Source organism: Trichogramma pretiosum, unplaced genomic scaffold, assembly GCF_000599845.2.
Source record: "Trichogramma pretiosum strain Unisexual culture from Peru unplaced genomic scaffold, Tpre_2.0 scaffold16, whole genome shotgun sequence".
Lineage (NCBI taxonomy): Eukaryota > Metazoa > Arthropoda > Insecta > Hymenoptera > Trichogrammatidae > Trichogramma > Trichogramma pretiosum.
Window position 1 is genome coordinate 2,352,883 of NW_019641647.1, and position 27,558 is coordinate 2,380,440.

At 36.1% G+C, this 27,558-nt stretch overlaps 2 protein-coding genes across 4 annotated transcripts; one reads left to right on the plus strand and one right to left on the minus strand.

Annotated features, from left to right (window-relative positions):
• Positions 1 to 166: 166 nt before the first annotated feature.
• Positions 167 to 27,037, minus strand: LOC106659377 (centrosomal protein of 135 kDa). The gene is made up of 19 exons (XM_023459890.1): positions 26,562 to 27,037; positions 26,100 to 26,400; positions 25,765 to 26,009; positions 25,256 to 25,594; positions 24,990 to 25,185; positions 24,503 to 24,642; positions 24,324 to 24,425; positions 24,003 to 24,233; positions 23,842 to 23,931; positions 23,165 to 23,394; positions 22,765 to 22,975; positions 22,581 to 22,696; positions 3,738 to 4,017; positions 3,431 to 3,628; positions 3,025 to 3,201; positions 2,188 to 2,390; positions 1,987 to 2,118; positions 1,695 to 1,856; positions 167 to 1,336 (listed from the first exon to the last, which is right to left on the minus strand). The coding sequence occupies exons 1-19, from the start codon at positions 26,751 to 26,753 to the stop codon at positions 301 to 303; spliced, it is 4,581 nt and encodes a 1,526-aa protein (XP_023315658.1). The 5' UTR covers positions 26,754 to 27,037; the 3' UTR covers positions 167 to 300.
• On the plus strand, positions 13,414 to 22,314 carry LOC106659378. Of its 3 annotated transcripts, XM_023459854.1 has the most exons (5): positions 13,414 to 13,539; positions 13,611 to 13,625; positions 18,966 to 19,367; positions 20,630 to 20,973; positions 21,046 to 22,314. In XM_023459854.1, the coding sequence occupies exons 2-5, from the start codon at positions 13,612 to 13,614 to the stop codon at positions 21,756 to 21,758; spliced, it is 1,473 nt and encodes a 490-aa protein (XP_023315622.1). In that variant the 5' UTR covers positions 13,414 to 13,539; position 13,611; the 3' UTR covers positions 21,759 to 22,314. The 3 variants fall into 3 exon arrangements, with proteins under 3 accessions (XP_023315622.1, XP_023315621.1, XP_014237402.1); XM_023459853.1 differs by having other exon boundaries at positions 13,414 to 13,625; XM_014381916.2 differs by having other exon boundaries at positions 13,414 to 13,625; positions 20,633 to 20,973.
• Positions 27,038 to 27,558: the final 521 nt, after the last annotated feature.

The window sequence follows — 27,558 nt, forward strand, 5'->3', positions numbered from 1 at the left end:
GTTAAAACTTATAAATTTACAAGTAAAAGTATAATTCAAATAGCATTTTCTAAAGAGTACAGTATAATTGACGATTATTTCAGAAAAAATACACTGTCTATAACTCGCACAGAATTTTCAACTTGGAAATTTTGGGGTGCACAAATATGTATGTTAGAGTAACAAAAAATTCATTTTGAAGAAATGTGTCAACAATTTCGTACGTACAAATAGCATGCCCATTAAATTTTATGACTTTATCTAATCAATTTAAATAATATTTTGGTACACGTTTCTATCGCGTTAATATTGACTAATTATTTATAAAAATTTATTATTTGCATTTGCTTCACAATCAGATTCTTCGAAACTATCTGCATAATCCATGGCCAAATCCCTTCGAAGCAGCTCGATTTTTTCTTGAATTTGTTCCAATTCACTACTATTAACGACAGGCAAATCTTCAAATACTAAACTGTTAATACTTTTAAGTCGACCAGGTAATTGTAAATAATCTGTTGAATCTGAGTCACTGTTTTCGTAACATGGTATATTTTTGTTTAATCCCGTAAAATTGTCTTTTTTCAAATTACGATTTGAAAAGTTTAAATTACTTTCGCAATTGATTTGACTGCTCCGTGGAGTTGAAGTGCTGGGTACTATTGATTTATGTCTCGAAGAAATGTTTCGTTTTTTCAATAACAGTGGTTCAACTTTTTCGATCGTCTGAGTTAGTGGATCATTAATCGACCTATTAGATGAATTTTCACGCATTCGAACTTTGGACTTGTTACATTCTTCTAAAGCATCTTCGTTGCAATTTTCATTTATACGTTCGAAATAACCTTTGATTCTTTCGGCATAAAATTGAATTTCACTCAGTACTGTTAACAAATGCGGTTTGGACATGTCTAAGTCATTTTGTGTAGCATCGTTCACACAAGTCTGCATCGAAATGGAACAATTAGATTCTCGCGATTGTGGCTTTTTTTCTTTCGGACAATACTTCATGGACGTCTGAACCATCTTATCTTGATTCTCAACAATGGAGATTGAACTGCAGTTCTTCAGCCTAGCCCTTTTTCTTTTAAGAATTACTTTATTTAAAAGATCCAACGTCTCGATGATCCATCGAGGCGACAGATCATTACGAGTTTTAAAGCGACTGTTGTCAACTTTTGCCAAAGCAGACGTGCAGGAACAACAGCAGCAGGTTGATTGTTGCGTCAACTCGTTGCCATATTTTCGAGGCACGAAAGTTTTGGAACGCAGTCGACCCGTATCGTCCGACAACTCGGTTACGCGAATTTTCACGAGTTTGCCATCTTTGCTTCTGCTATTAGAACTGCTGCTGCGTCTGTGAAAGTTGTTAGAGAGTTTTGTTTATATGATAACGTTGAGATCGACATTGTAACTGTCGGGTGATGAATTTCGTGACCTGCAAGCAGAGTAAGCATCGCAACAGAGTTAAAAATTTATTACAGATGTTATAAAAATAATTCACTACTGTTACAGAAAAAAAAGAACGCAATGAGAGTGCGCACGCAAATCAACAGTCAAGATAAAGAGCACGAAATAACTCGATACCGATCTATTTGCCCGCATGAAAGTCTCTACTTTATTACGTATGCAGAGTAAATTTTTATAGTTGCACTTGCTCCGCTTACACATCGTTCATCGCGATTTGCTGTACATGAATTTCATATCATTCATACCTGTCCGTATTTTGACTCTCGCATCGCCTTATCGATTCCAACGGCTCGCAATTACATGCAGTGTTACAACGGTACTTTGTAGCACTTGTTGTACTTTTCGGTTGACGACTCTGGCAGTCTGCTTCACGCCCGTTATTACTAAGACACGCTACGATAACATTACTTTACAGAGTAATAACAGTATTTTTTGAAAATCACCGTCTCTAACTTAGAACAATAAACGATCAGGTGCGCGAATTGAATTTAAAAGAAATTGTAAGTACATAAGTTGTGAATCAAATAGACCATTTACCTACTGTGGTTGTCTTGTAACTTAGCTCTCTCGTATCGCTCGTTGGTAACCTGTCGTCGAAGTTCGCTTATCTGCTTACCGTATTCGCTGGCTTGAGTCTGATACTTTCGCAGTTCGCTCGTCTCGGCGCTCCTACACGTGGGAAAAGGCATTTTTTTTATAATCTCGGACGAGAAGAAAAAGAAAGAGACAAAAACTCACAGTTTGCTCTGCATGTCCGATATCTTGTATTTCAATCTGGTTATTTCGCTCTGTAATTCTCGTTGATTACACTGAGCCGTGGCGGTTTCCTTGCGCGATTCTTCCAGCAACTTTTCCAGACGATCGATCATCATATGGTCTTTATTCATTTGATCGTGAAATATATCTTGTTCCGATCGATAGCGATCCAGCTGTAGTTCCAACTATAATGAATAATACAAATCGTTATTGTTGTTTTGTTCTTCTAAATTAGTTAAACGTAAGCAAAAACCATTCTTGAATAATCAAAGTTATAGTCAACTTGGAATGAATAAGTTCATGACCAATATTCAAGTGTCCAGTTGTAACAAAAGTTACTTAGATAAATCTATAAACTTAAAAATTATGAAAAACAATCGTCATTAAAAACAACTATAAATTAATGGCGTTATTCTAGCGGGACAATAATTCAAAACCATCAGGAAGATATTCACGGTAAGCTTCAGCGAAATGAAGCAAGATGTTGAATTTTCGTCGCATACAAAAATGTAGTAAATCTATTGAATGCACAACGTTTCCGTAACATTGACGTTTCAATTCATAAAGTGTATTTGAAACAATCTCTACATAAAGTGTACCTGAATCAATCTCGAAGTAAACAAATCTCTATCTGATTATATTTTTTGTGAGTATTTGAAAATAAGAATGATTTAATTTTCGAATGAATTTATTTTTAATAAAAGTATATTTATCTTTGTAATACTACGATTAAATTTTTTACTGTCGAATTGATTTTTACAAGTTCTTTTGTAAATTTCATTATTGTCAAAGGACGCGATAATCATCACAGTAAAATACCTCAGTTTTGCGTTCAATGGCCTCGTCGAGCTTTTTGTCGAGGGAATCCTTCTGCTGTTCGAGCGTCACACACAAGGTTCGTACGGTACGAAGCTCGTCTTGGAGATGCAGCCTCTGATCTTCTAATTGCTGCACTTGAATTTCCAAACTGGCCACACTCTGGGTTAGTTCGATAATCTGCCGTGACGAATCATCAACGGTCTTTTATTTACTCATAAATTTTTGTTGTAAAAAAGTGAAAACAATTGGACAGGTTATGAATAGATGGGGACGAGGAAAGGTTAGATGTTATCGTTTTTTGTTTTGTTTTTAGATAGGCAACGCGGGTCACTATTTGATCATGATTAAACAAAAAGGAGCGTTCGAAGCGAGTCGTCTGACAATTTGTTTTTGTAACGCTTCATACCTGATTTTCGTAACCGCGAACGAGAACATCTTTGTCGGAGAGTTGCCTCTCGAGATCAGTCACAAGATCTCGTGCCGATTGCAAAGCGCTACGGGCCTCAGCGGCTTCGGTTTCCAAACTGTGATTGTTGTTCTCCAAAGCGCTGGCTTCGAGGCTCAGACTTCGAAAGTGATTGAGCATCTCCGTACGCTCGTTCTCCTGTAGACGTAGGTGATCCGGGCCAACAAAACAACGACGAAGCAAGCGAGTTAAAAAATAAACAAAAAATTGCTCGTACTTGTATAAGCTGGTTGCTGGCCGTACGTACCTTCTGACCGATGAGTTCTTCGGCCCGTCTGACCTCGCTCACGTAGGTCTGCAACTGTCGCTTGAGATCTTGGACCTCGGCTTTGGAGGCCTCGAGCTCGCTACGAGTCGTGCGCAGCTCGCAAGATATCGACGCCAAATCGTCGGCCAACCGGTGAGCCTCTTGCATGGTGGTGTCGCGCTCGAGGCTCACCGATTGCACTTGCCGCTGCAAATTTTCCAGCTCCAATTTCAGGCTTCGCGTGTGATGCTCCATCTCGTTGGCCTGCTCCAAGCAGAGTCTGAAATTTTAGCGAGAACAAAATTGCAGCATTGAAAATATTTAAAGCGAGCCAAGTATGTAATGAGTTGGTATATTATCGAGTGAGGAAAACGCGTTAGCGAAAAGAAACAAATCTCCGAGCTCCTGCATTTCTCTCCACTATCGCATGTCACTTTTGTCGAATTAAGAGTGTACATGTGCTCAAGATTCTTTTGATTTTCGATAATCTTTTGCATAATGGAGCGATTTCGTGCGATCGAATTTTCCACGGCGTTACGCACGAAAATCGTGATGAAAATTTTGACCAATGAAAAGGACGTCAGTCAGAAAATCAAGCCTGTATGGAATAAATGATGTAATAACTTAGACTCGCTGCAGGTGCTTACATAAAGTAGCGTCAAAAATCGATACGTCGTATGGAGGAAAGTCAGCCCAATCATCGACATCAATCTGTCATTATTTCGTGACTATCGATTTTCACAGCCGATGGATAAAATACGGAAGTTATATATACAGCACCTTCGGAACTTGCAGCGAGACGAGAAGTTCATTGTACATAAAGTCGCGGCAATATGCGCGATTTATGTGATAAGAGCGTGCAAATCATCGCGTCATCTAGGCGAATGACATAGGTCGTCGCCATCGTCGTTGCACAACGCAATAACGCGTTACAAGCTTTTTTTTACCAAGAAACCGCAGTCAAAGATGCTCTCTTGTTGGCCAAATGACACGAGACGTGCGAGAGTGCACGAATGACAAAGAGTTTGTTTGTATTTTTATTTATTATTATTATTATTTTTTTTTTTCATACTGACCCACACTCAAGGAACGATTTATTTTGCGGCTTCAGCGGCACAATGAAAACTTAAAGAGAGAAGCGCGCGAGCAACTAAATTGTACGCAACTAAACGTATCCGAACTTCTGCTTTCAGCTTGTGCATAAAAAATAATAAAAACTCATCGTACTTGTGTTTCTATCATAAAACACTCGGTTTAATCATGTCCTGTTCGTAATTCTTTTATCTGCGTATAAAACACTAGGCTGGATCGATTAGTCGCGCGGAAGCAGGAAGGTATCTCGAGTTTCCAAACTCTCGCGAGTTAGAAAGGTTTTGCCCGCGCTGCACGAATACGTATCGAGTTGTAAGAAAGGAGTTGCGTAAGTAGAAGTGTAACAAAAAAAAGTATAGCATCGTAATCGCATACCTAAGCGCATAGGTATACAATATTTATTCTCATACGTATATAATATATCAACGCATTCAATCGCTTAGCATATTACAGCTGTTTATTACTGCTACTCAAAAACATAATCTTGATACTTTGAGTGGGCCAATATTTATCGTTTGTTTAATAATAAACTTTCTGTCAACATTCTTGAGTTGAGAAGAATTATTTCGTCGGAAGTAGAGACAACAATTGCGATACAATATATGAATTTCATAGTCCTTACGTCGAAGAAGTGAGGCAATTGTCTTCACAACCAATAATCCTGTCCGTCAAAACAATGTTGGCAATTTGTCTCATGTATTGAAGCAAGTACACATCATACTTTAAACTATGAAAAAGTAAGACGATAATATTATCTTTATTTCGTTGATGAAATTGATAATTCGAATAATGAAGTTGAGAAACGCACGCAGTAGAGTGACCCAGCGAATTAATCATCATTCTTCACGTTCAGCTGAGAGTAATTTATAACTCATAACATACATATACTACGTACTAATTAAAACTATATCGATCAATATTAGTCCTACAAATTATTCGTTTATTTTTGTCTTGAATGCTATGCTTGTACATTGTGTATAAAAAACAACAATGTGTATGTGCGGCCTAGTCGTTCTCTCTTTTTTTTCATTCTCATCTTACGCGATGAAACGATCCTTACGTAATTTGCGAAACTCAAGATACGGCGCAAAGGGATTTGCTTTGCTCGCACTCGCGCGGTTGCATCGATTATAATCCGCTCCCATTATTATTGTATTCGCGCGAGCTGTGGCGTACGCACTTTCACCCGGGCGCGAATAGTGCAGCGCCGTGTGCATGCACACACATACGTATGTCTATAGGATTTATCAGACTGCAGCGTACATTAGCCCATGTACATGTGCAGCATCTGCACGTGTGTGCATGTACATAACGAAAGTGAAATGCAGCCGACTGCTTTTCTAGTTCAATGTGGAGTGGCATTGTATGCTTACACACACACACACACACACACACACACACACACACACACACACACACACACACACACACGTACTTCGTTGTTATTATTTCTTACATATATGCGCGATTGAGCCCGTGCGCGCACTAAAAGAGGATAGATTCATCTAGTGTTTGCTTTTGTTCCGTATATTACGCATAATACTACAGGATAATTGCCAGGTACTATAGACTTATATGATTCGATAACTTCAAGTTATTCCTTCGAACGCGTCAATATCTTATCTCCAGATATGCTTTTACTCCAGTAATAAAAAAACATAAAAAATTGTAAATTGACAAGTAATACACGATTCTAGCATAAAGCGATCCAAGAACTGAAGAAAAAATCATCCGGATATATCATTAGGATCTAGCGGAGATATTAATCGCGATTCGCTTTCAAGCCTGCGACAACCAAACACATTCAATTTGGCTTTTTATATCAGTACCAACTATTTATAATATGCAACGCTAAAAACACCAATAAGGCTTTTTTAGTGTATCATCTGCTGCATTAGTCGTGGGTACTTATAGACATGCTAGTTGGATTAATTAAGAGTATTTCGAGGAAAGTTGAATCGCATAACATACCGCGCTTTGGCTAAATTTACATGGATGAACGAAAAAAGATATATTTTTTATCGATGCGCGCGCGTGCACGCTAGCGAAGCGTTATACAACTTTGTTCATTTTTTTCCCGAACGTTAAAGCGTTTATGTATCGACGAATGCAGTACCGCTCGAGGCTGTAAAGTCATGCATTTATAGATCGTACATAAAAGGTGTTTTTGCCGTGCATTATGATGCGAGGCTTATGCGAGATGATAAATAAAAATTGTATTTTTTTTTCGTCATATAGCAGCGAGCGCATAAGAGATGCGGGGCCGTCGCACGTGTACGCCGTAGAGAAAGATTTTAATAGAAAATTGATGCTCGGATGCTTTTTTGCCGGACTAGGAGAAATTTTCCGCGCATTTAGCGCGCCCTGCGGGGACTTTCGATTGCCGCGATGAAAAGGAGAAGAATAAAAAACGGCGATGCTCGAAAGCGAACGCCGAGCGAAGATACAGCGGCACTTGGTACGAGTTATTTATCATCCTGGCACGAGCCAAGCGAGCGACTGCAAACACGTATGACGTCGACGGTGATTTACGCGACACGCAACTTTTTAACGTAATACTTGTTAGGCTGGGAGCCGTCGAATTTTATTATTGTCCTGCGTATGAGCCGTTCTACTTATATTCGTCCGAGAGGCTCTACATCATTCGAGTGCGCCAAGCTACGCCGATTCAGATGCAATATTCTAGCATCGTTTAATTTCAAGTAGCTTGACACAATTGGTCGGGACGCTACGTACGTACTTTATAATAAAGTGTTGATAATTAGTTCGAGATTTTTTTATTTTTACTTGTTGATTTTCAGCCAAAAGTAGGCACGCTAAAGATATACGCTAAATTATGATTTAGATTTAATTCATAAGGTATGGCTGTTTTCAAAGCGAGACTATCGTAATCTGTAAAATTTACAAATCGCGAGCTGTATATCACGCACGCGCCTCGCGATCCATAATAGCAAAAAAGCACGACAAACTTCTCTCATCGTGAGTCCAAGTTTTCTTTTTCCATAGGAGCTAATATCGTGTTCATCAAAGTGTGCGCACACATAGACACGTACAAACGCGCCAACAGGTGACTGACGCTTTGCCCGAGAATTACGTTTCCGTATCTTATAAAGCGCGAGAGTGAGAGTGTGTGTAAGAAGTCTTGTCTACAAAGTATATACAGCTAAACTTCCGTGCAATCAGATGCGCTATACTCTGCGAGAGTGAGAGCTATGACTTTATAAGGATTATATTCTGTCAAAGTTACATGCTGCGAAACAAAATGAGATCGGACCATTTGCAAAATTTACGAGTCAATTTTTTGTTTAAAATAACTCTTTAATTAGTGCTTCTTTGTCTGGAACTTTTGAATCATTTCCAATCGATAATCATCAATTTTTAACTGTATACTGTTTTTCTTTATGTTGAATGATAGTGTTAGTTATCAAATATGAGTCTTAGGCATTCAATTTCGAGAGGTAAGGTAAGATCACTAGTTGCAAAAATGCTTTGTTTCCAAGCACACAACCTTGCGCGAATTTAGTTGGTTTTCTACTTGTCGAGTACTTTTACATTTATGCAATTGTCTTAATAAACGACAATTAAATTCAGTCAGGCGCATTGCGGCAGCGACAAATTTGTGCAATTTAAAAGCGCTCACTGCTTCTAAAAAATGAACGTTTGAAAAATTGTTCAAATTACCGGGGAGTATTTTCGGTGCGTCATTGGTATAGCCCCAAAAGCGTATTATATAGTCATACAGCAATGACTAGCCGTCGAGTCGATCGTACGTGTGCAGAAAACCGCATTTAACATTCCGTCGTTAGAAACGGTTACAAGGATTCGCTCTCGTCGTGTGGCTGCACGCGCGCCCGCGAGCTCCTCTCTTTCTTTCTGCTCGGCTCCATTTCAGGCTTTTATTCTCAAAAATGAAAAGACAAGAAATTCTCGCGAACGCCAAGAAAAAGTGCGTTCGGACTTCATTTTATGTATACCTATATGTTTATATAGACCCGGATTGACTCTCAAGGGCGTGTTCGAATTGCGGTGACACACTCTTTTCAAGGATAATGGAAAGTTGCATCGCGGCGGTGACGGTGGCGGTGCTTCATTTCGACAAAAAAAGCCGTATAATACACATAAACGTCCATCGACATGACGAAGTAACATAATAAGAAAATTTGGTAAAGCAAATGTAAACTGTATTTCATTGGACTATTAGAAATTTTGCGGTTTTAGCGAGCCAGTGCGGAGTTGAGTACAAGTGCACACAATTGCGTCAAAAACGAATTACGAGTTAATACACTACACTCAACCGAGAGACTAATTGTCTTTATTAAACTGATTAATTGATAATTATGAATAATTTTTCGAATGACTTATAATATTGCACCATTATTTTTTTATAAAATGACTTTAAACAAAGAGCAAAGTAAAAATAGTTTTGTGTTATTACATACATGCATTGGGCACTCCACAAATAATTTTCACTTTCTACGTTACAAAGTAAGTTTAGCTGTAATCAATACTAATAATATTTTTTTATTGTTAAATCGAACTATTGACTTTTACCAAATAGTTGTTTGCTTTATGGTTAATAGAAAAATTGTCGGAGCAACTACAAACATACACGACCTCAAAAAATGTTAAAGTTCAGAATTACGTTTATCTTTGCAAAAAAAAAAAAAAAAAAACAATTACGTGAACAATAAGTCAATGACTAAAGTAGAGTTTCACTAGTTAGCACGTAGTCGAACTAATTATGTTTCCAGTGCGAATGAATTTGACGTGAAAGACGAAAAAATTCTAGCTTGAAAGTCATTTATTTTTAATATTTTATATTAATTACAAATAATATCGTCCTTCATCGAATCCATTGCAAACCATTATGGATTTAATCCTTTTTCGTTTAATTCGGAAATGGTATTAGAAAATTTTTCGTTACAGTTCGACACGTAACATGAAACAATCGAAAATTGCAAAATTACAAAATTGCAAAATTGCTAGATCGGCATCAAATGTAGGAGATGAATTTGACAGGGTAGGCAGCACATAACGCCATGTTACGATACATCGAGCATGAATTGCATTGAGTATCTGTAGGGTGACATAATTTTATATTCGACACAAAGTGCATCCGCTCGCAAAAAATCTCAACAAAATGTAAAAAAAACATCGTATTCCTCAATGCATAATGATTTTGTTATTTACAGCTTGAAATTGTAAAAGTTTGCAAAATTTCGTGTGCCTTACAGCTACTATATAACGTCCATTAGGTATTGCGAACGAGATGTATAAAATATTTACGTCCATCCAAATTAAAGCGACGTAAGAAAGAATGCCTTTTTATCGAATCTGCGGCAAAAATGGCATCAAAAAGTTACGTTTCGATCTCATTCGATACGTCTGCGTCTGTACAAAAACATACGCGTAAACTTCGTAAACATCTTGACTTTCTTCCTTCGAAGGCCATAGAAATAATAAGTGTGCACATGGAGTTAAGACGAAGTGATTTTGATGTAATCAAAATTATGACAATAATGAGTTGAATGACCGTAGATGGACACGTTAAACTGAAGGTCGTACAGAGATATTTTCTTTTAAAATTAAAACTTCAAATAATGGTAAACAAAAAAAAGAGAGAGAGAGAGAAAAGACAGAAAGATAGAGATAGAGGCGGAGAGAAATCAAGGAAAAAAGAGAGTAGAACCAAACAATTTAAATGAGAGATTAATGAGTCGGATAGTTTTGGAATTCAAATTAAATTTTTTATCATCAAACAAAATGTAATGATTTATTTCTAGTGTCGAATGCAAAAAACGAGTTTTATGCAGTAAAAAATATCTATTCCAGCAGACGAAAATATAAATTTGATTTCATCGCAGGCTCGATCCCCACCAAATAAATTAGTACATCATGAATTACATAACTACGTAAAAATAGGTTTGAGTCCTTTTAAAACTATAGTGTTATTCCATAATATAGTCCACAGATCGATGTGTATTAGGTCTACATTTCGTGCATCGTGCACAAACGTGTAGCGCGTTGCGTAATTCGCGCGCGAGTGGAGGGATTAACTTACCAGTGTGGCACGAGAGTGAGGATCAAGAATATAAGAAGGCTCCTCTGCAAAAAACTCGATAAAGTAAAAATCTCTCGATGATCTTGGAGTGTCGTGGGGTCGAACCGCAACGAGTATGAGTTTGCTACGATTTCGGTTGGAGTACTTTAATCAGACCATTAAAAGCCTAATATTACGAGATAATAGATGGAACTTTCTGATGATGAATCGCAGATATGAAATATAATGCCAGGCTCGCGCAAGTGCAAACGTATTTTCGACGATCAACTTTCGAACGAGGATAGACCCCCGCAAACTTAGAGCGTATAGCAGCGAGACAACTTGCCTATTACGTGCGTCTCAAAAGTTCAAGTCAAATCTAAGAAAGTAAGGTCTAAGCATATATAATACAAGTCGACATCAGGCTTGGCACGAAAGCGCTAAAATTCGATAACTTGGAATTTTCGTCTGCAGGTATAATTTACAGCCAACTGAAAAATTTCGAAAGTTGATGTTTTTTGCCCTTCTGTGTGTGAAAAATCAGTCTGCTTTACGCGAGCATCTTTGTTCGAAAATTAACAGATATTCGAAGAACACCCTAATCTTTCATTACTTGAAATTTGTCACAAACAAGGTGCTAAGAAAATGAATTGCGGAAAACGGCCTTTCAGCGTGTTGATCTTTAGTATCGTATCATAACATTATACAACTTTTTGTTTGCCTAGTGTTTTGGGTAGAAGATATTTTTGCAATTGGCTTTAACATGAAGAAGCTTTGCGAGCGTAATGATTTTAAACTTTTGCCTATTATGGACGCGCGTACCAAGATGACGATAGTCTAATTCATCGCGGGTCAAACAGCTTTTGAAAAATAACGTGCTGTGCAGATTATAATCAATACGATTCTTGAGTGAACGGGTTATACGTATAGTAAATACAGCATCCACCATCGACTCGTAAAAATAACCGCTCGGGATATGATCTTCGATTTGAAGCATAGTACGTATATACTCGCGATTCAAAGTGGCTGCGCCTAATGCTAATCAGCCGACAATAGAAACACCCACTCAGCTAAAAACCTGATGAAATTTTTATGCGATTTATACCACGCGCGTATATTCCACTCCTCTAAGTCTAACAACGTTCTTTTGTGTAAGTAATGTATGATCATTCGTGATTCGATCGTAATTTTTCTTTAAAGTAAGTAAAATTCTCGTAAGTATTCTGAGATGACAATGACGACAATGATGAAGGGGTTGTTAACGATGAACAATCAACCCGTCCACCAAGGGCGCTTGAGTGTTACTCTGATTGTGAATGGAGAAAATTATGCAAGTCTATATCAATGACTTCCACTTCATTTTGATCTCTTCTATTTTTCAATAAAAAAAATATTTATAAACTTTCTAAGCGTTCAATAAAACAGATTGTTGTTATTGACAATATATCGATGTAAGGCGATTAGAAAATGTATCATTTAATCGTTTTCAGTTTTTGTCTTATGGCTGAATTTGAAAAAAGTTCACTACCCTCTGACGATGTTGGCTCATCAAAAGTACATGAAAGAGAATGGAAAAAATACTTCCTTAATAATGGCTAATTATTAAAATCAGATATGAATTCGCTTTTTCATATACATTTATTATGTAAATACTCTCTTCTCAGATGAGATGAAGTGAAGTAGAATAAAGCAATAAAAAAAATCATGTGACTAAATAATTTATAAAGATGTTTACTATTTAATTCTTAAAATATTATAAAATGTCAAATTTTATAATACATTCAAAATCACTTATCAGAGTTTACAAGATTTTTACATAAGTCATTGACTCTTTGAAGTGGATTTAAACGATTCCTATTGAAATGCTCGATATTTCTTAGCTGAAAAACATATTCGCAAGCGCCTTGGGTGACAGTCATCTAATCAGAAAAGTTTCGTAATGCGTATAATTGAAAAGTATACGATTTAGTACCAGATGTTGTAGGAGAGGAGTCAAGTAGTCCCAAGAATTCATTGGCAAAGTGTTAGGCACGAAATTGTCGATTGCAAAATTTTCTACTCTCTCGATTTCCCCTCGATACACTTGTAGCCATATATTTTACATCATTTTAATTACAAATTATCACGACGCTCGCAATTAGTCAGAGGTTTTGCTTGCAATCCCCACATTTTTTTATCCGTAAGTACGTAGCAAAAATATTGCGCTAACTGCGCGTAACGAACGCTGCAAAGAATTCTATGTAAAAAAAGCTTACTTCCACCACCGACGCGCTTCATGTCGTATACTCCCACCACACGAGAATCGAAGATAAGCCTTAGATGCTAGTCGAGGATGTCGAGACTGGATCTGTTAGAATTTGAATCTGCACGGAGCAAGTGTTAATGTGAGCGTATATATACACATATAAAAGTGAAGGTTCTTTCAATCGTTCGGCGACGACTACGGCGGTCTGGGAGGTGTATGGGATTCAATTTCGAGCGCGCGCTCAAGTCTCGGTTAAGTAACAATGCACGCGTGCCGGCCCAGTCGTTCGTCGTGACTCGCGTAGTACGGTCGCATTTTCAGAACAACATCTGTATGTGGAGACAAAAACTTTTCGCGTTCTCAGAGTAAACAGGAACGAGTAATAATGTTCGCTTGATTTTACCAATAAATTTTCCAAGTGATTGGTGTGATGGATTGTTTTTTACTTCTAATGCTGTGTGATTTTATTGACTAAATATCAATTGAAATTTTTTAGAATGAGAAAAAACACGTAAGTTTGTGACTTTTTAACTGTCAAATTTTATTCGGCGTAACATGTATTTTAGATGAAATTGGTTTTCTTGAGCATTCCCGTAAACTACATTCACGATAAGATCATGTAAAATTGAGATTAATGACGTGTCGATTGGTGAAGTATCGTATTGTAATAAATTATGATTAGTATGTATTATAAATGCCATATTAAAGATTCAACATTTCACACGAGCGTGCTTTGTGGAAATAAACTGTAAAAAACATCACTTGAATACAATTTAATACAACTGAAGATGCTCTTATACAGATAATACATGATATTGATTTTGCATAAACTGCAGCGTCCAAATTTCCAAAATACTAAATCACTAAGTACAAGATTTGCGCTACAATTTTAGTTATAAATGCTGGATTGAGCTGATTTTAGAAATACAAGTTTTCGATTACACAATATCGGTCGTATTGTATCGACTAATTATGTGATTTGCATACCCCGATAGTTGAAAAAATCGGGCTTTTGTTACGAAAATATGTTGGGCCATAAAGTGTCAAATGACTTGCAACGTCGAATAATGTGTCTTAACTTATACAGAGGATAATTGTGCGTTTGTAACATTGATTGGAAATTCATGAAACTTGAATGAAATTTTTAACTCCAAGATTTTGCATAAAGTACTAAACTATTAGCCGTAACGGCTTTTAACGCATTACTGATCAATAATTACAATTTCATTTTGGTCATTACTATAGAAATTTTGCGAGCCTTATTTATCGATAAGGGTTACGAAATTCAAATATATTGTAATAAGCGTCTCTGGAAATCATTAGCTTCAAAACAAGTACATTGTCGTGTTTATTCGTCTCAACAAATCTTCTCACGTGTCGAAAAAAACTTCGTTAATAAAAAAAAAAATGAGTAAGTGGAAGAAAAAAATTAATTCGGGCACTATTTCGTCATCGAAATTTACAACACAATGCTCTCATTTGTAAGGAGCTCGGAAAATTCACACTTGATGACACACATACTTGTACAACATACACACACACGCGCGCACACAGCGAAAGCATTACGTTTTCTATAAAAGTTAGTAAAAAAGTACGCGCGTGAATAATAGTTCGCGCACACTAGTATGCGAACTTTCTTTGGATGAGAAATACTGAAAATGAAGCGAGAAACTTACGTAACAAAGGAAGAGAAAATTGTAAAGGATCTACTTACGAAGAAGTGTCGATGCGCCGCTTTTAGTGCTGTTGCGAATAAATGAATTTCGCATTGGAAAACGATTTTATATCATTATGTCTTGCGCCCTTCGATGTGTTTACTTTTAGCGATATTTTAAAAATTGATTAATTTTCTAATAGTGAGACGGACTTTTGAACTTCTTGATTATTGTACATTCGATATTTGTTGAGTTTTAATAAGTCACGTTAATCGTTTGGTCATAAAATTTAATTGCCAAAAACGACCTCCACATAAACGTACATAGGAAAGCCAATTACACAATTTTTTATGGACTGAGTATCTCACAACATTGAAAACTTACGATAATCGGGGTTTGAATTTAAATAGCGACACATATTTTTTAATAAAGCTACCGTACAGGTTGCCGTGGATAGACATCTGATTCGGTGCACTCGCTTTCTTCGTCTTCTTTTCCAAAGTCTCGTTATTTTCCGCACGAGAGTTCAGTTGTAATTAGAGATTTTGTCTGTTACAGCCGCTCTTGTCGTACGTTGACTCTTCTCATTAGGGTAGACCCAAACTAGATGCATATTATATAAAATTAAATTGCTTAATATTTTTTTCGATATATGTGCGCGCGTACATGCGCATGGGAATCGCTGAAAGTCGACATGTCGTCTATATCTATCCGTCGAAAATTCAAATAATGAACGGAGCTTTTCTTAGCTATACGTAAAATTACTTGAGCTGTCCAATTAATATCTGAAAAATTTTACTTTTGAATTACCACAACTCGATGGTTGTCACGAATTGATATAGTACTTTCGGCAATGACTACGTTTTTCAAGATTAATTTGATTATAAATTAGAAATGAGATATTTGTAAAGACTTGAAAAATATTCAAAGTCGCGGACAAGAATTGCCCTTTTGTAAAAAACTTCTGAAGGTACACTACTGTTTCAAATATGCTATATCACTTTCACTCTTGGCTATCGCATACATGCCTGGCTGACCTTCGTAGAATGTCTGCGCTTCGCTCACACACATATGAAAATGTATCGATCATGTGTGCGTAATATGTATACTACCCTGTACTAAGGATCACTTTTTGAGTTACGATAAAGACCTTGTGTGACGCCTTTGTATCATGCGGTGTCGCGAACACAGACGCGTACGCCGTAAAATTTTTCTCGGAGAAACAACAGCTTTTATGAAAGATTACTGTAAGGCTCGTGTTTTTAAAGTACGTAAATATAATGAAACGAAATCATAAAAATGATGATTTAGGTGTATTATAGACGTGCATATTCAGATGTGGGTTTTCAAGGTTTTCTTGCGCATACATTCATATACACATCACATGCACGGATGCTCGGCGATCTGTGATGTTCGTTATAACGAGATGCAGTTGATCTATCAACTTGTGCTTTTAAATATATTTTTTTAAAGTCGCTGCTCTCGCGCGGGCACAAATTAGACATTTATAATCAAAAAAGAAGTCTGTTAAAATGATTTTACCGTGCGAAGAATTTACAATATGATGTAAGATTTTCGACTTGGCTCGTTGCGCGTATAATGTAACAGCGTGTCGCAATAATAATAAAGTTTGATACACTATGAGGCAAAATATGAATGTGTGTGTGTGTATGAGCATGTATATGATCATATTAAAATGATGTAATAAATATTAAATGTATTAACGATAATTATCTTCCACCTAGTTTTCTATGAATTCATAATCATATTCATATAGCGCGTAGATATACGTTACAATTCGACCAGTAGATATACAAGTATGTTTCAGATAGCGTTAATATGTTGAGGGAAGAGTTGACGAAAATTACAATTGTTACTGTATTTCGCTACTGTTTATTAAAGCTAATGCTTTGAGCGCTAAGAAATGAAGCTGCACTCTGGATACGCGCACATTAGAAACGTCCCAGTTTAATCTACTCAAAAGCTCGGGACAATGTCATTGACATTAGAGATAAATTTATAAGTAGTGAAAGTGTATAGTATAATCACTTAACACTTAAGGGGGGAAAGGCACCTAAAATCTAAAAAAAAAAATTTTTTTTCATTGACTTTTTTGATAGGATTTTTCCTTGGCTTTCCAGTGCCGTGATCGGAATTTTAAAATGTTAACTGTACCGTGACGTACAGGTTATTTAGTACCGATACTTTAACGATTATTTAGAAAAAATGAATGAAACGACTCAAAGATATATCGTGGCCAATCTTTCATGAATCTCGAGACTTTCATAAGTCCGTAGCGCCATCTATTGATACTCGTTTTATTCTTTGGTTAGAGTACATCCAGCAGAAATTTGTTTGTTTACATGGCTATAGGTGTACAGTAACGCCACCACTCGCAGCACGTGGGTTTCGGCATATCTTCTGTCTCTCTCGGTTTCGTGCACGAGCCCTGATCAAATGTCAACAACAGTCTGCTGACTGCTTCTTGATTTTCCAATGGCTAAAAATTACATTTTTTTTAAAGTGAAAAAAGTATATGTAGAGTGCAATTATATCTTTGCAACTCAACATAGTGTTTCATAATAAAGCTATGAAGAAGTTTCAATAGCTTGTTATAAAAATGTGACATTTTTAGCAGTTCTAATTCAAGAAATACAGAAGTACATATGTAAATTGACATATATACATCAGTGTATATGTATGTCACTGTACTTTATGTATGTGTATATGACTGTATCATATATATTATTGTATGTTGCATGTGATGAACAAGATTAGTGATAATTGATCAACTTGTAGTGATTTATTTCCAAGTATCTAGTGATAAATGTTTTATGAATGTTAGTGAATAGGTAGAAGACTGGGTTCAAGTTCTAATGTGAGATTGTGTATATTTGTGTGAAAAGTTGATTTGGACATAATCAACTTAGTTACCAGTTTCCACATAAAACCCATATTAGCGTATACTAACATTTTAGTACAACTTATAAAATGTAGTAATGAAATTGGCGCATTTGGCTTTGTGTGGCTGTCTGGGATAATTAAACATTGTCCTTGTGGGTCCAATATGTTGAAAATTCAAATTGAATTACTGTTCTTTATCGTCCAAAAAGTTTTAAGCAGCCTCAGTGACATGAGAGTATCATTATGACATATATTGATGTATTTTGGTTTTTTTCAACTCTTGGGCAGTTACGTTTTATCTCAAAATTGCTTGCATGCCGTAACTTTTAATGAGAACCGTTTGAGCAATTGAGCTGAAACTTTCAGGGGTTGTTCTACATGTGAATGGCTACAAACGCAAGCACTTTCAAAGGTATTGGACAAAATTTGCACTTTTTTCAGGCTACATCCCTAGCATAATTGTATTTTATTATATAGTATTAATGAATAAATGTGCATATGTGGCTGGCAAATTGTGTATAACTAATTAAAAAATCTGAAAGTGCTTGCGTTTGTAACCACACATCTACTGATCAAAATGAGACCCCAAGGACCATGATTGAACCATCGGTTCTAGCTGGATCCTACGGCACAGGGGTACCTGTCAGGACTGTGGGCTTGCTTCATCGAGGAGGGTTCTATGGTGACTGGGACCTCAATTTTCATATTCCAGAGAGAAAAACTTTGAAAAAAGAGTGAAGAAAACAGAGTTTTCTCTGTATATTCCAAAAAAAATTTTTTTCTTCATAATTAATAAATTTTTCATAAATGTAGGTTTAAGGTACCTTTCCCCCCTTAAACGATATAATTGCTCTGAACAACTTGACGTTCTTTTATTTGTCAAGCTTGTTTATATATTTTGAGTTGAACCTTTTTTTATGCTCGCATTTGAGCATTAATTTATATTTTGACTACCTTATAGACAATACATAATGCCATATATTATACATAAAGCATGGTCAATATGGTACTTGAATTAAATGTCCATTGAAAATTCTGTATATAATTGCATTTCCTGCTGTTTGAACGCTATCAATCGCCTCCTCTTTGTTCCGCAGAATCTTGAAAACTCTCTTATATGAAATATGAAAAGTAATATGAGCAAATAGGTGATCGGCCGAAGAGAAAATTCTTGATTTTCTTTCCCTATATGAGCGTAAACAAAGCGTTATAAATTGAAAGAAATCAATTCTAAATGATCGAGCGAGAGCGAGAGAGAGAGAAAGAAAATGAGTTTACTTTTTTTTCCACAGAACTTGGCGGTGTAAGCTTGCCACCGCAGCCGAAATTAGTCCGTCCTCGGTGCTGTTACTATTGATGTCATTGGCACTGATCGAGGGGGCAATCGTGCCACCACCTTGGGCGGATCCAGCTAACAATCCGTGCGCCTCGCAACCCCGGGGTTGGCAGCTGCTGTACTGGCCAGCCGACGGCAAATGTTACAGAATCTTCCAGATTGGCGCCCCGTGCCCGGAAACGATGGAGCTGAGCCCCTCGGCCGTGGGCAGCGGCGGAATGATGAAGGCCGAGTGTCGCTGCCCGCCGGGCACGGCCCAATCACCGCGAGATGCTCTCTGTCATCGGATCTTCACGCGGGCTTCCTGCTCGAAGGGCCAGTTTTTCGCCCCCATACCGGAGCCAAGCGCCAAGCAGAGGTTTGTATACAGTGCGTACCGTGTATCGATTTCGAATCCGGAAATTTCGCTTTTACGTCGTAAAGTGGCAAGAGAGGTTGCCCCAAATCACTCCAAACTGAGAAACAACTATTGTCATGTATAAATTTATACGTAAACAGATTGGCTAAACCAGTTTATTGAAAGATAAGCGCAGTAAAGGACAAGGACGTATTGTTCGCGCTGAAGCGACTACTTTGCATTCAATGAGCGGACTTTGCGAAACTAAAAATTCGTTGAACGAGCGCGCAAAAATCACATGTGCAAAACTCGAAGCAGAAGTGTTGAAGCGTAAAAACTGCCCCAAGTTTCTCGCTGCTGTTTTATATGCAAACGTGTTATTATTGACGCTTTAACAAAGATCTAAGCACCTTCGTTACCTGTTGGATTTTCTTGCAAGTTTGAATAATTAGCATACTTAGAAAAATGAGCACGTTAGAACGTTTACAAACCATACGTTTTCGATATTTGCTGATTTTTATGTCGACAACTGGATCTAATTAATTTTTTTTTTCGAGTGGCTCGTTATTGAGTCTTTGCAACAACAACAACAACAACAACAACAACAACAACAACAACAACACCGATAATATCATTGAATTACATCCGAAAAAATTTACATCGCTTTGCGTGCACGCGCTCGTGTTTACGTAAATAAAAAGTAAGAGTAAAATTTTTGCATGTGCTGCACGCGTGAAATTATATTTCTTCTGAGCGAACATACTTGAAACTTCTTAATTCCTTATTTTACGGCTTGCATAATGTCATGAACATCACAAGAACGAAGTAGGTCAAAAATTCATCGCTCTTGCACAATTTCAATTATCTCAAGTATTGAGTTATATATACGCAAGTAAGCACGATTTTCAGCCTCGTTTTCCACCTGGAAATAGTTCACCAAAGAATTATCCTTTTTTTGCCAATGAAATAAGCATCTCGAAAAAAGCTGATTTCCAAAAAAACGCGGTGGACCACATACGACAAACTAAATACGAAATTTCCAACACGAGTTAAGCAATGAAACAATGCTAAGATTGGATTATGTCGATTACGCGAGACAAAGATGATTGCACATTTTGATCTACACGTACAATTTTGTTTCCAAACGATACCTCGGATTGTTCGACAATAAACAAAATAAGCGTTTATAAAGCTGCCAAAACGAGACGATATCATTCAATCTCATCTTCATTAATGAAAATTTCCTTATATTGTTGTGTGCTACATGTATTGGTATGCTTCAGCAGCTCCAAAAAACGCTGGGGTACGTGTCGCGATCCTGAGACTTGCAGCAATACAGGTGATGTATTCTATCCGCGCGACAGCCAGTGTTATCGGAAATTTTCACGCGGACCGTGCGCCAAGGGTGAGCTGATGAGCGTAGACAAGGATGGACTGGGCGCCTGTTCGTGCTCGCGAGACGGTGAAATGGGAAAGTACTACTCCGTTCTCAGCGGCGGTTGTTACGAGTTCTACACGAGAGGACCTTGCCAGGAGCCCGGGGAATTGTTTCTGCCCGGAGGTAAATGCGGATGCAACGAAAAGATGACGCAGTACCACAAGCCGACCAATATGTGCTACGAGCTCGGTAAGATAAAATCACGAAAATCGATAGATTATCTTGTTCGTTGGGCTTTACATAAGTTGACCTGAATTGCAGGCGGACAAGGTCCTTGCTCGGCAGGTCATCGCTTTACAGCGATAAAGAGCAGCAACGGGACAAAAAGCACTCATAAAAAGGTGATCCACGCCAGCTGCCAGTGCAAAGCCGACAACGTGCCGTACGAGGACGGACTCTGCTATCGAACGTACACGCAGGGCCCGTGCCCAGCCGGCTCCATGCTGCTCAACTCGACCAGCTGCGTGCCGATCCCGTGCAAGCGCGGCCGGCTTTACTTTCCGCTCGAGGGCACCTGCTACAAGATCGGCTCGCGCGGACCCTGCCCCAACGGCCAGGTCGTCCTCTACGATTACAGCGCCAGGCCGTCGATCGACGGTATAAGCTACAACGGAGTGTGCGGCTGCACCAGTGCAATGAAGAACGCCGGCAAGTGCCAGGAAGGCCTGAGCCAGCTCGAGGGTAAATGCGACGAGACACCGGGCATGGTGCTCATCGACAAGGTCTGCCACAAGCTCTATACTCGAGGACCTTGCGGCGACGGCGAGTGGCTGATTTCTCGAAGACGAGCCAAGACTGACTGGTCTGGCCAAGAGCTCGTCGGTAACGGGCCTAAAGCTAGGTGCGAGTGCAAACCCGGTTACACGAGAACCAACGAGATCGAGAGCAATAACCTCTTGACGGTCGGCAAGTGTCAAGCCCCGAGCGTCGGTATTGCGAGATTTCTCAACGAACAATTTCACATTAAGCTCTAGTGCTCCAAACTAAAAGCTGTGATATATCCTTTTGGATTAAGTGTAAATATAAAACAATTGACAAGTTCCGAGTCTTGAACACATGAATTTAGCTCGTGCTAAATTGCACTCTTTGAAAAATACTGACGCCATTCTATTTATACAATACTAAGTTATAAATGTTTGCAGATTGTGACACTTATAATTTACTTAGGAACGTTCAAAATGTACTTATGCTACTAAATGTACTCATTTCGTCATTTAGCTTATTTGTGTAAGGTTCAAATACTTCGCCTTCAAATACTTATAACAGTGAATAAGTTTGTTTTTGTTAATATAATGAGTCTGACTATTCAGGGAAAATTCCTATACGAAATTCAAAAATTGGTAAACGAAACTCCAAACAACCCTAGTTTTCCCCTGAAAAATTGTCATTTTCATATACAAGAATCAAAAATGTTGTGCACGAATTTTCCCTCAATAGGAACTTCCATGTACATCTAACATATGCATATGTTTATCATTTTTACGAAAAATAAGTGATAATAAGATGCATGTTTAAAGTTACAGTGTGATAATATTTAAATATTTAATTTCATCTATTTATGAAATTGTAAATACTTATTTATAAATTAGTGTTAACTTTGTATTTATGAGAATTGATAGAGAAAATGTAAGTGTAAAATATGTTTACATCGAGGTTTTTTACGCCAATGTAAATAAACAACTATTAAACAATTTTACTCAGAGTTCTTCAAGTTACTAATAAATTCAAACGGAAAATGTTGCGATTTGATAATCAACGTCACAAGTATAAGTTAAATAAAATAAATGTTAGCTTACTGTTTGTTGTGTGAAACATCTCGGATCTGCTGTTCTAAACTGTTGACCTGTGTTTCTTTAAAAACTATTTCTCTTTCCAGAGCAGCTATTTTCTCCGTCTTTTCATCCAGCTCCATCTGAATTGCAATACGATTATATTGCATTATTTTTTAAATTAAATAGAGCAACCAAATTAATTACTTACCAAAAGTTGATCTTTATCGCGATCGATTTGTGCCATACGTGATCTGTGCGTCGATATTTCTTGTTGCAATTCTTTCATTTTATTGTCGCGCTGCTGATGTTGCCGTTCAAAACTTTTACAACGTTCTATTGCAGTACTGAGTTCACCCTCGGTTTGTGCCAGCTGACCCTGAATGTCACTCAAAGCTTGATCCGTTTGGTCTTGCAGAGTTCTAAAAAGTTTGGATGATCATCAGACAATAAGAAGATACATAAATCAAAGTAAATATGCACATTTTCAAACACCGTTTTTCGAGATTTTCTATGAATACTTTTTTTTCGACATCTTTATTTTGTAATTGTCCAGACGTTAAGTTGGAACTTCAGAAACCGTTAAAACAATTTTTTTTACTACTTTTTACCTTAATTGGAAATATTGCGTTCGCTGTTCAGTTAGCTCTTGTTTGGTTCTTTTTAATTCCTCTTTTAAATCGTCGAATTTTTCATCCATCCCTTGAAGTGCGGCCTTTCTTCCACCCTGAGCAATCAAAAGTTCACGTCTTTCGCGCTCGCAATTTTCAAGTCTAGTCTCAGTGTCGGTTAATTTTGTGCACATTCGACGTATTTCCGACATCTGAGATGCGCTTGCTATCTGCAACGGAGATCGTTTATTTTTGTATCATAATTTCATAGGTCGCATGCATGGTCAGAAGTTTCCCAATGATTGAATGATAGACAGATGGTTGAAGACATGTAAAAATTAGTAGCATTGCAGAATCACACGTAGGTATGGCACAGGTAAGATCATTTTTCCGAAACAAAGAAAATCATTAACATGGTTTAGACATTTTTGAGTGAATGTTAAAGTACTATTCTAATTTTTACTTGATTGAACAATAATAAGTTACACCAAACATTAACTAAAATAAAATTAGTCAGGCACATTTTTACAATTAATATTTAGTTGGAATTTTAATAACTAATACTTGATATAAATTTGTTAATAATTATAAAAAAATTCACGAAGCAATTAACGATTGATAACTATATTACTCCAAAATGTTACTAAAATTCTTCAAGAAACGTCACGTAATATCACCTGCAATCTTTCACGCAAAGAATCTCGTTCTTGTATTAGCCTTTCAACGTCAGCTTTTGCGATATCTCTTTCCCGTTCAACTCTTTCTAACTGAAAAATTGAAAAACTAATTTACAATATCTATGTGGGAAAGTTTGAACAATTTTTAACAATTCACTAACTTTACTGTTTGAACTAGTACTCAGCTTTTCTCCATGAGCTATAGAATCGCAGAAACATGTTCTGGTAGGCGATATATTTCGATTTTGCTGATTTTCTAATGTATGAATCTTGCTTTTAAGGCCAAACTTCTCGTTTACTAATTCTCGTTTCTCTCGCGTTAATTTGGATATTGTGTGTTCTTTCTCGCTTACTTGTGCCCGCAGTTCACAAACCTGAGACCACAAATCGTTCTTTTCCGTTTGAATTAATAATCAATATTAATAAAATTTACAAATAAAATAAATTTTGATCCATATATCATTCAGGCAGTAAAAACTCACGTCATCTTTATCCGCGTCCTTTTTAAATAATTCTTTAAATTTGAAATATTCGCATTTATAATGATCACGTTCCGATTCTACCTTTTCTATTGTAGTTTGCAACTAAATATAAAATACTTTAATTTATAAAACATTTCCAAAAATCGTAAGAACATATTAATTAACATTAATTAGCTCACCGAATCAATTATAATATTTTTTTCATGAATAAGCTTATCGTTAGATCCATCTTCAGTTTCCCTCCGACACATGCATTCTCTTGGCATATTGTTTTGATTTACTTCTTTGTAGCATCTTGATCCAGATGACAGTCTATCAGCTATAAAGAAAGAAAATTTATTTTGGTCATTAATATGATAACGTAATACAAATGGTCTTTAGGTACCACAACTTGACTTTTTATTCATTTGTTTTTTTGAATTTGCTTCAGCTTTCTCTTCTTTTTTTTTTGATGCACAGGTTTTAATTTTAGATGCAGATTTTGTATTAACCGGATAATTTTTACCTGAATTTCAAAATTGAGGATTGTTTTCTTTTTATTTATAAATCACGTAATAGTTATTTTCGTCTTACATATTTTTCATTGCACATTTGCATATTTACATTTTTTAAATCAATTGTGTGAAAGATAAATATAAAAAATTATTTTTGAAAATCCAATAATACCTGTCATAGTTAACTGGTTAAATTTATCCGTCATCTGCTTCTTTTCTTCCAAAGTGTTTTCTAAGATTCTTTGAACATTGGTTTTTTCTAATCGACAAGCTTCTAGATCCGCTCTCAGTTCTTGAGCTTCACGACTCTGAATGGTCAATTCACTTTTTAAAGTATGTACCTGAGTCATTAGGTCTTCTAACTTTTTCTAAAAAGTATGGGAGATGTTAGTATGTTATTAATTATGAGTGAGAAAAAAAATGTTAATTGATTCAAACCTGTAGTTTACAAACTCTTTTATTATTTTCTTTTACAGTCGAGTTACAATCAGCTTCAGCATTCAAAGCCATACGATCTGCACATCTTAGTTGATTTTCCAACTCTTCGTTTCTTTTGGCCATTTTAAGTGCTTTAGTCATAGCTTCATGCTGTTTTTCTAGAGATTCTTTAAGTTGATGTTCCAAATGCATTTTTTCTGACAGTAGCTGCTCTTTATTGTACCGACTAGATTTTTCACTTTCCAAGTAGCAATGATCTTTTTTACTGTCTGACGTGTAGGGTCTACCTTCTTCAAGTACTTTTCTCAAACGGGTTATTTCTTTTTCTTTACAAGATAACTAAAAAAACATTTATAGGATTTAATTTTAATTTCATAAATCAATGTTACTTAGAAGAATGCTAAAAAAATAGAATCTAATCTATACTTAAAATTATATCTATACTTTTGAACATTCATATGTCATATTTTCTCTGCTTAACTAGATAAAGTGAACAAATAAATTATTACCTTGGATTTCAAAGATTCAATAATTTCAGAGTTATCATATAGCTCTTCCTTCAAATCTGATACCTGTTTTGTCATATCATTAATTCTTCTATCAGCCATACTTACAAAATCTACCATGTAAGGTTCAACTTTATTTGAAGTAAATGTGGTGCATGAAGAATTGATGCTTTTTTTAGGCGATGGTGGAAGAGGATCTGCATGTAAAACTGGCCGTCTCAATGGATAAGCTGATTTTTTTCTATCAGCTGTAAAATAATTTGCAAATTCATATTAATTTGAAATTACGGCTTAATTTTCTGAAATATAAGTTCAAATGTCAAGTTTTGATTTCTTACCTAAATTAGCATTACTAACACTCGGTTTGCAACATTTTCCAGTAAGTTCTAAAATTTTTTTACTTTTCTCTGCAGATTCAGTTTCTAACTGTTTTATTCTCTGCAGATTTTTTACAAATGATGCCTGCAAATCACTTAATTCACATTCTAATCGTCTGATTTTCTTTTTGAAATCATTAGAAAGCTTTTGATTTTCTTCTTTTGCTTCTATCAACTCTAAATGGAGTTGATTGCATTCTTGTACTAATTTTGAATTGTTACACTTATAAGGGTCTATCTCCGAATGAATATCACCGCATGCCTAGTCATTTAAAAACATAAATAAATAAATATTAATAATGAAATAAGGTTAAATTAAATAAATGAATAAAGACAATAATGAAAAAAAATATAATCTAAGATTGAGGATTAATGAATGTTTTTTTCTGAGACAAATTGGATATTTTAGATTATATTACTTACATCTATTTTATTTTGAGCTATTGCTTGATAATGTTTCATAGTTTCTCTAGTTTCAGCAAGATCAACTAGAAGAAGCTCTATCAAAGGAAGTGAATCTAACGACAGAGCTTGTTTATATCCAAGAGTATCTAAATGTTTTCTAACAGTACGGTATCGCCCTGCAATACTGTATTTATCATTGATGGAACTCATTTTTATATATTTTATTTATCTAATTGATTGAATTATTAAAATTTTTCTAATTTGTAATTAAGTAATTTAACAATCATGTACCATGTGTATAATAGTACTATTATAATAAATGCATTTCAAATAACTATATATAACCTTCATCCTTTATCAAATAAATCAAGTGCTAAACACAAATCATTGCATTTTACACAAAAGTCTCTTTTCATGGAAACCTTTAACTTTTTTCTCAAAACATTTTACAATAAAACTTGTAAAATGAACTTGTTAACTTATATATTTTCGAAGCAGAAGCGTTTTATAAAGAAATTATAAACAATATCACTGGATAAAAACTGAAATTAATAGTAACAAATTATAATCTTAATATCAATTTGTTACAACTAGAAACAATGAATAAAAGGAATGAAAAGTATCCATTCAATTGAAAATGTTCACAAACGGAGCGCTCCGTTTGTTGTGTTATGGTCTGAAATGTCAAGCAACCATCTTTGATAAAATTCAAATATAGTACCACCTTTAAGCAGCTGAATGAATTTTAACGGCTACAATCGAAATGCAACCTACATGAAAGCATTATTAATTTAATATCTTTACATTTTTTCTACTTTTTTTACTGAAAATTTTAAAACCCAGTGCAGTTTTTCATAAATTATCGAAAAGATAGTAAGAGTGATAAGGAACAACTATAACATAAGCAGCAGCGGCTTTAGAAAAGCAGTCTTGCCAATTCTCATTTTATTTTGAATGATTCATGTGAGTAAGTGATACAAAAACTATGGAAAATTTAATTTATGGAAATGGAAAC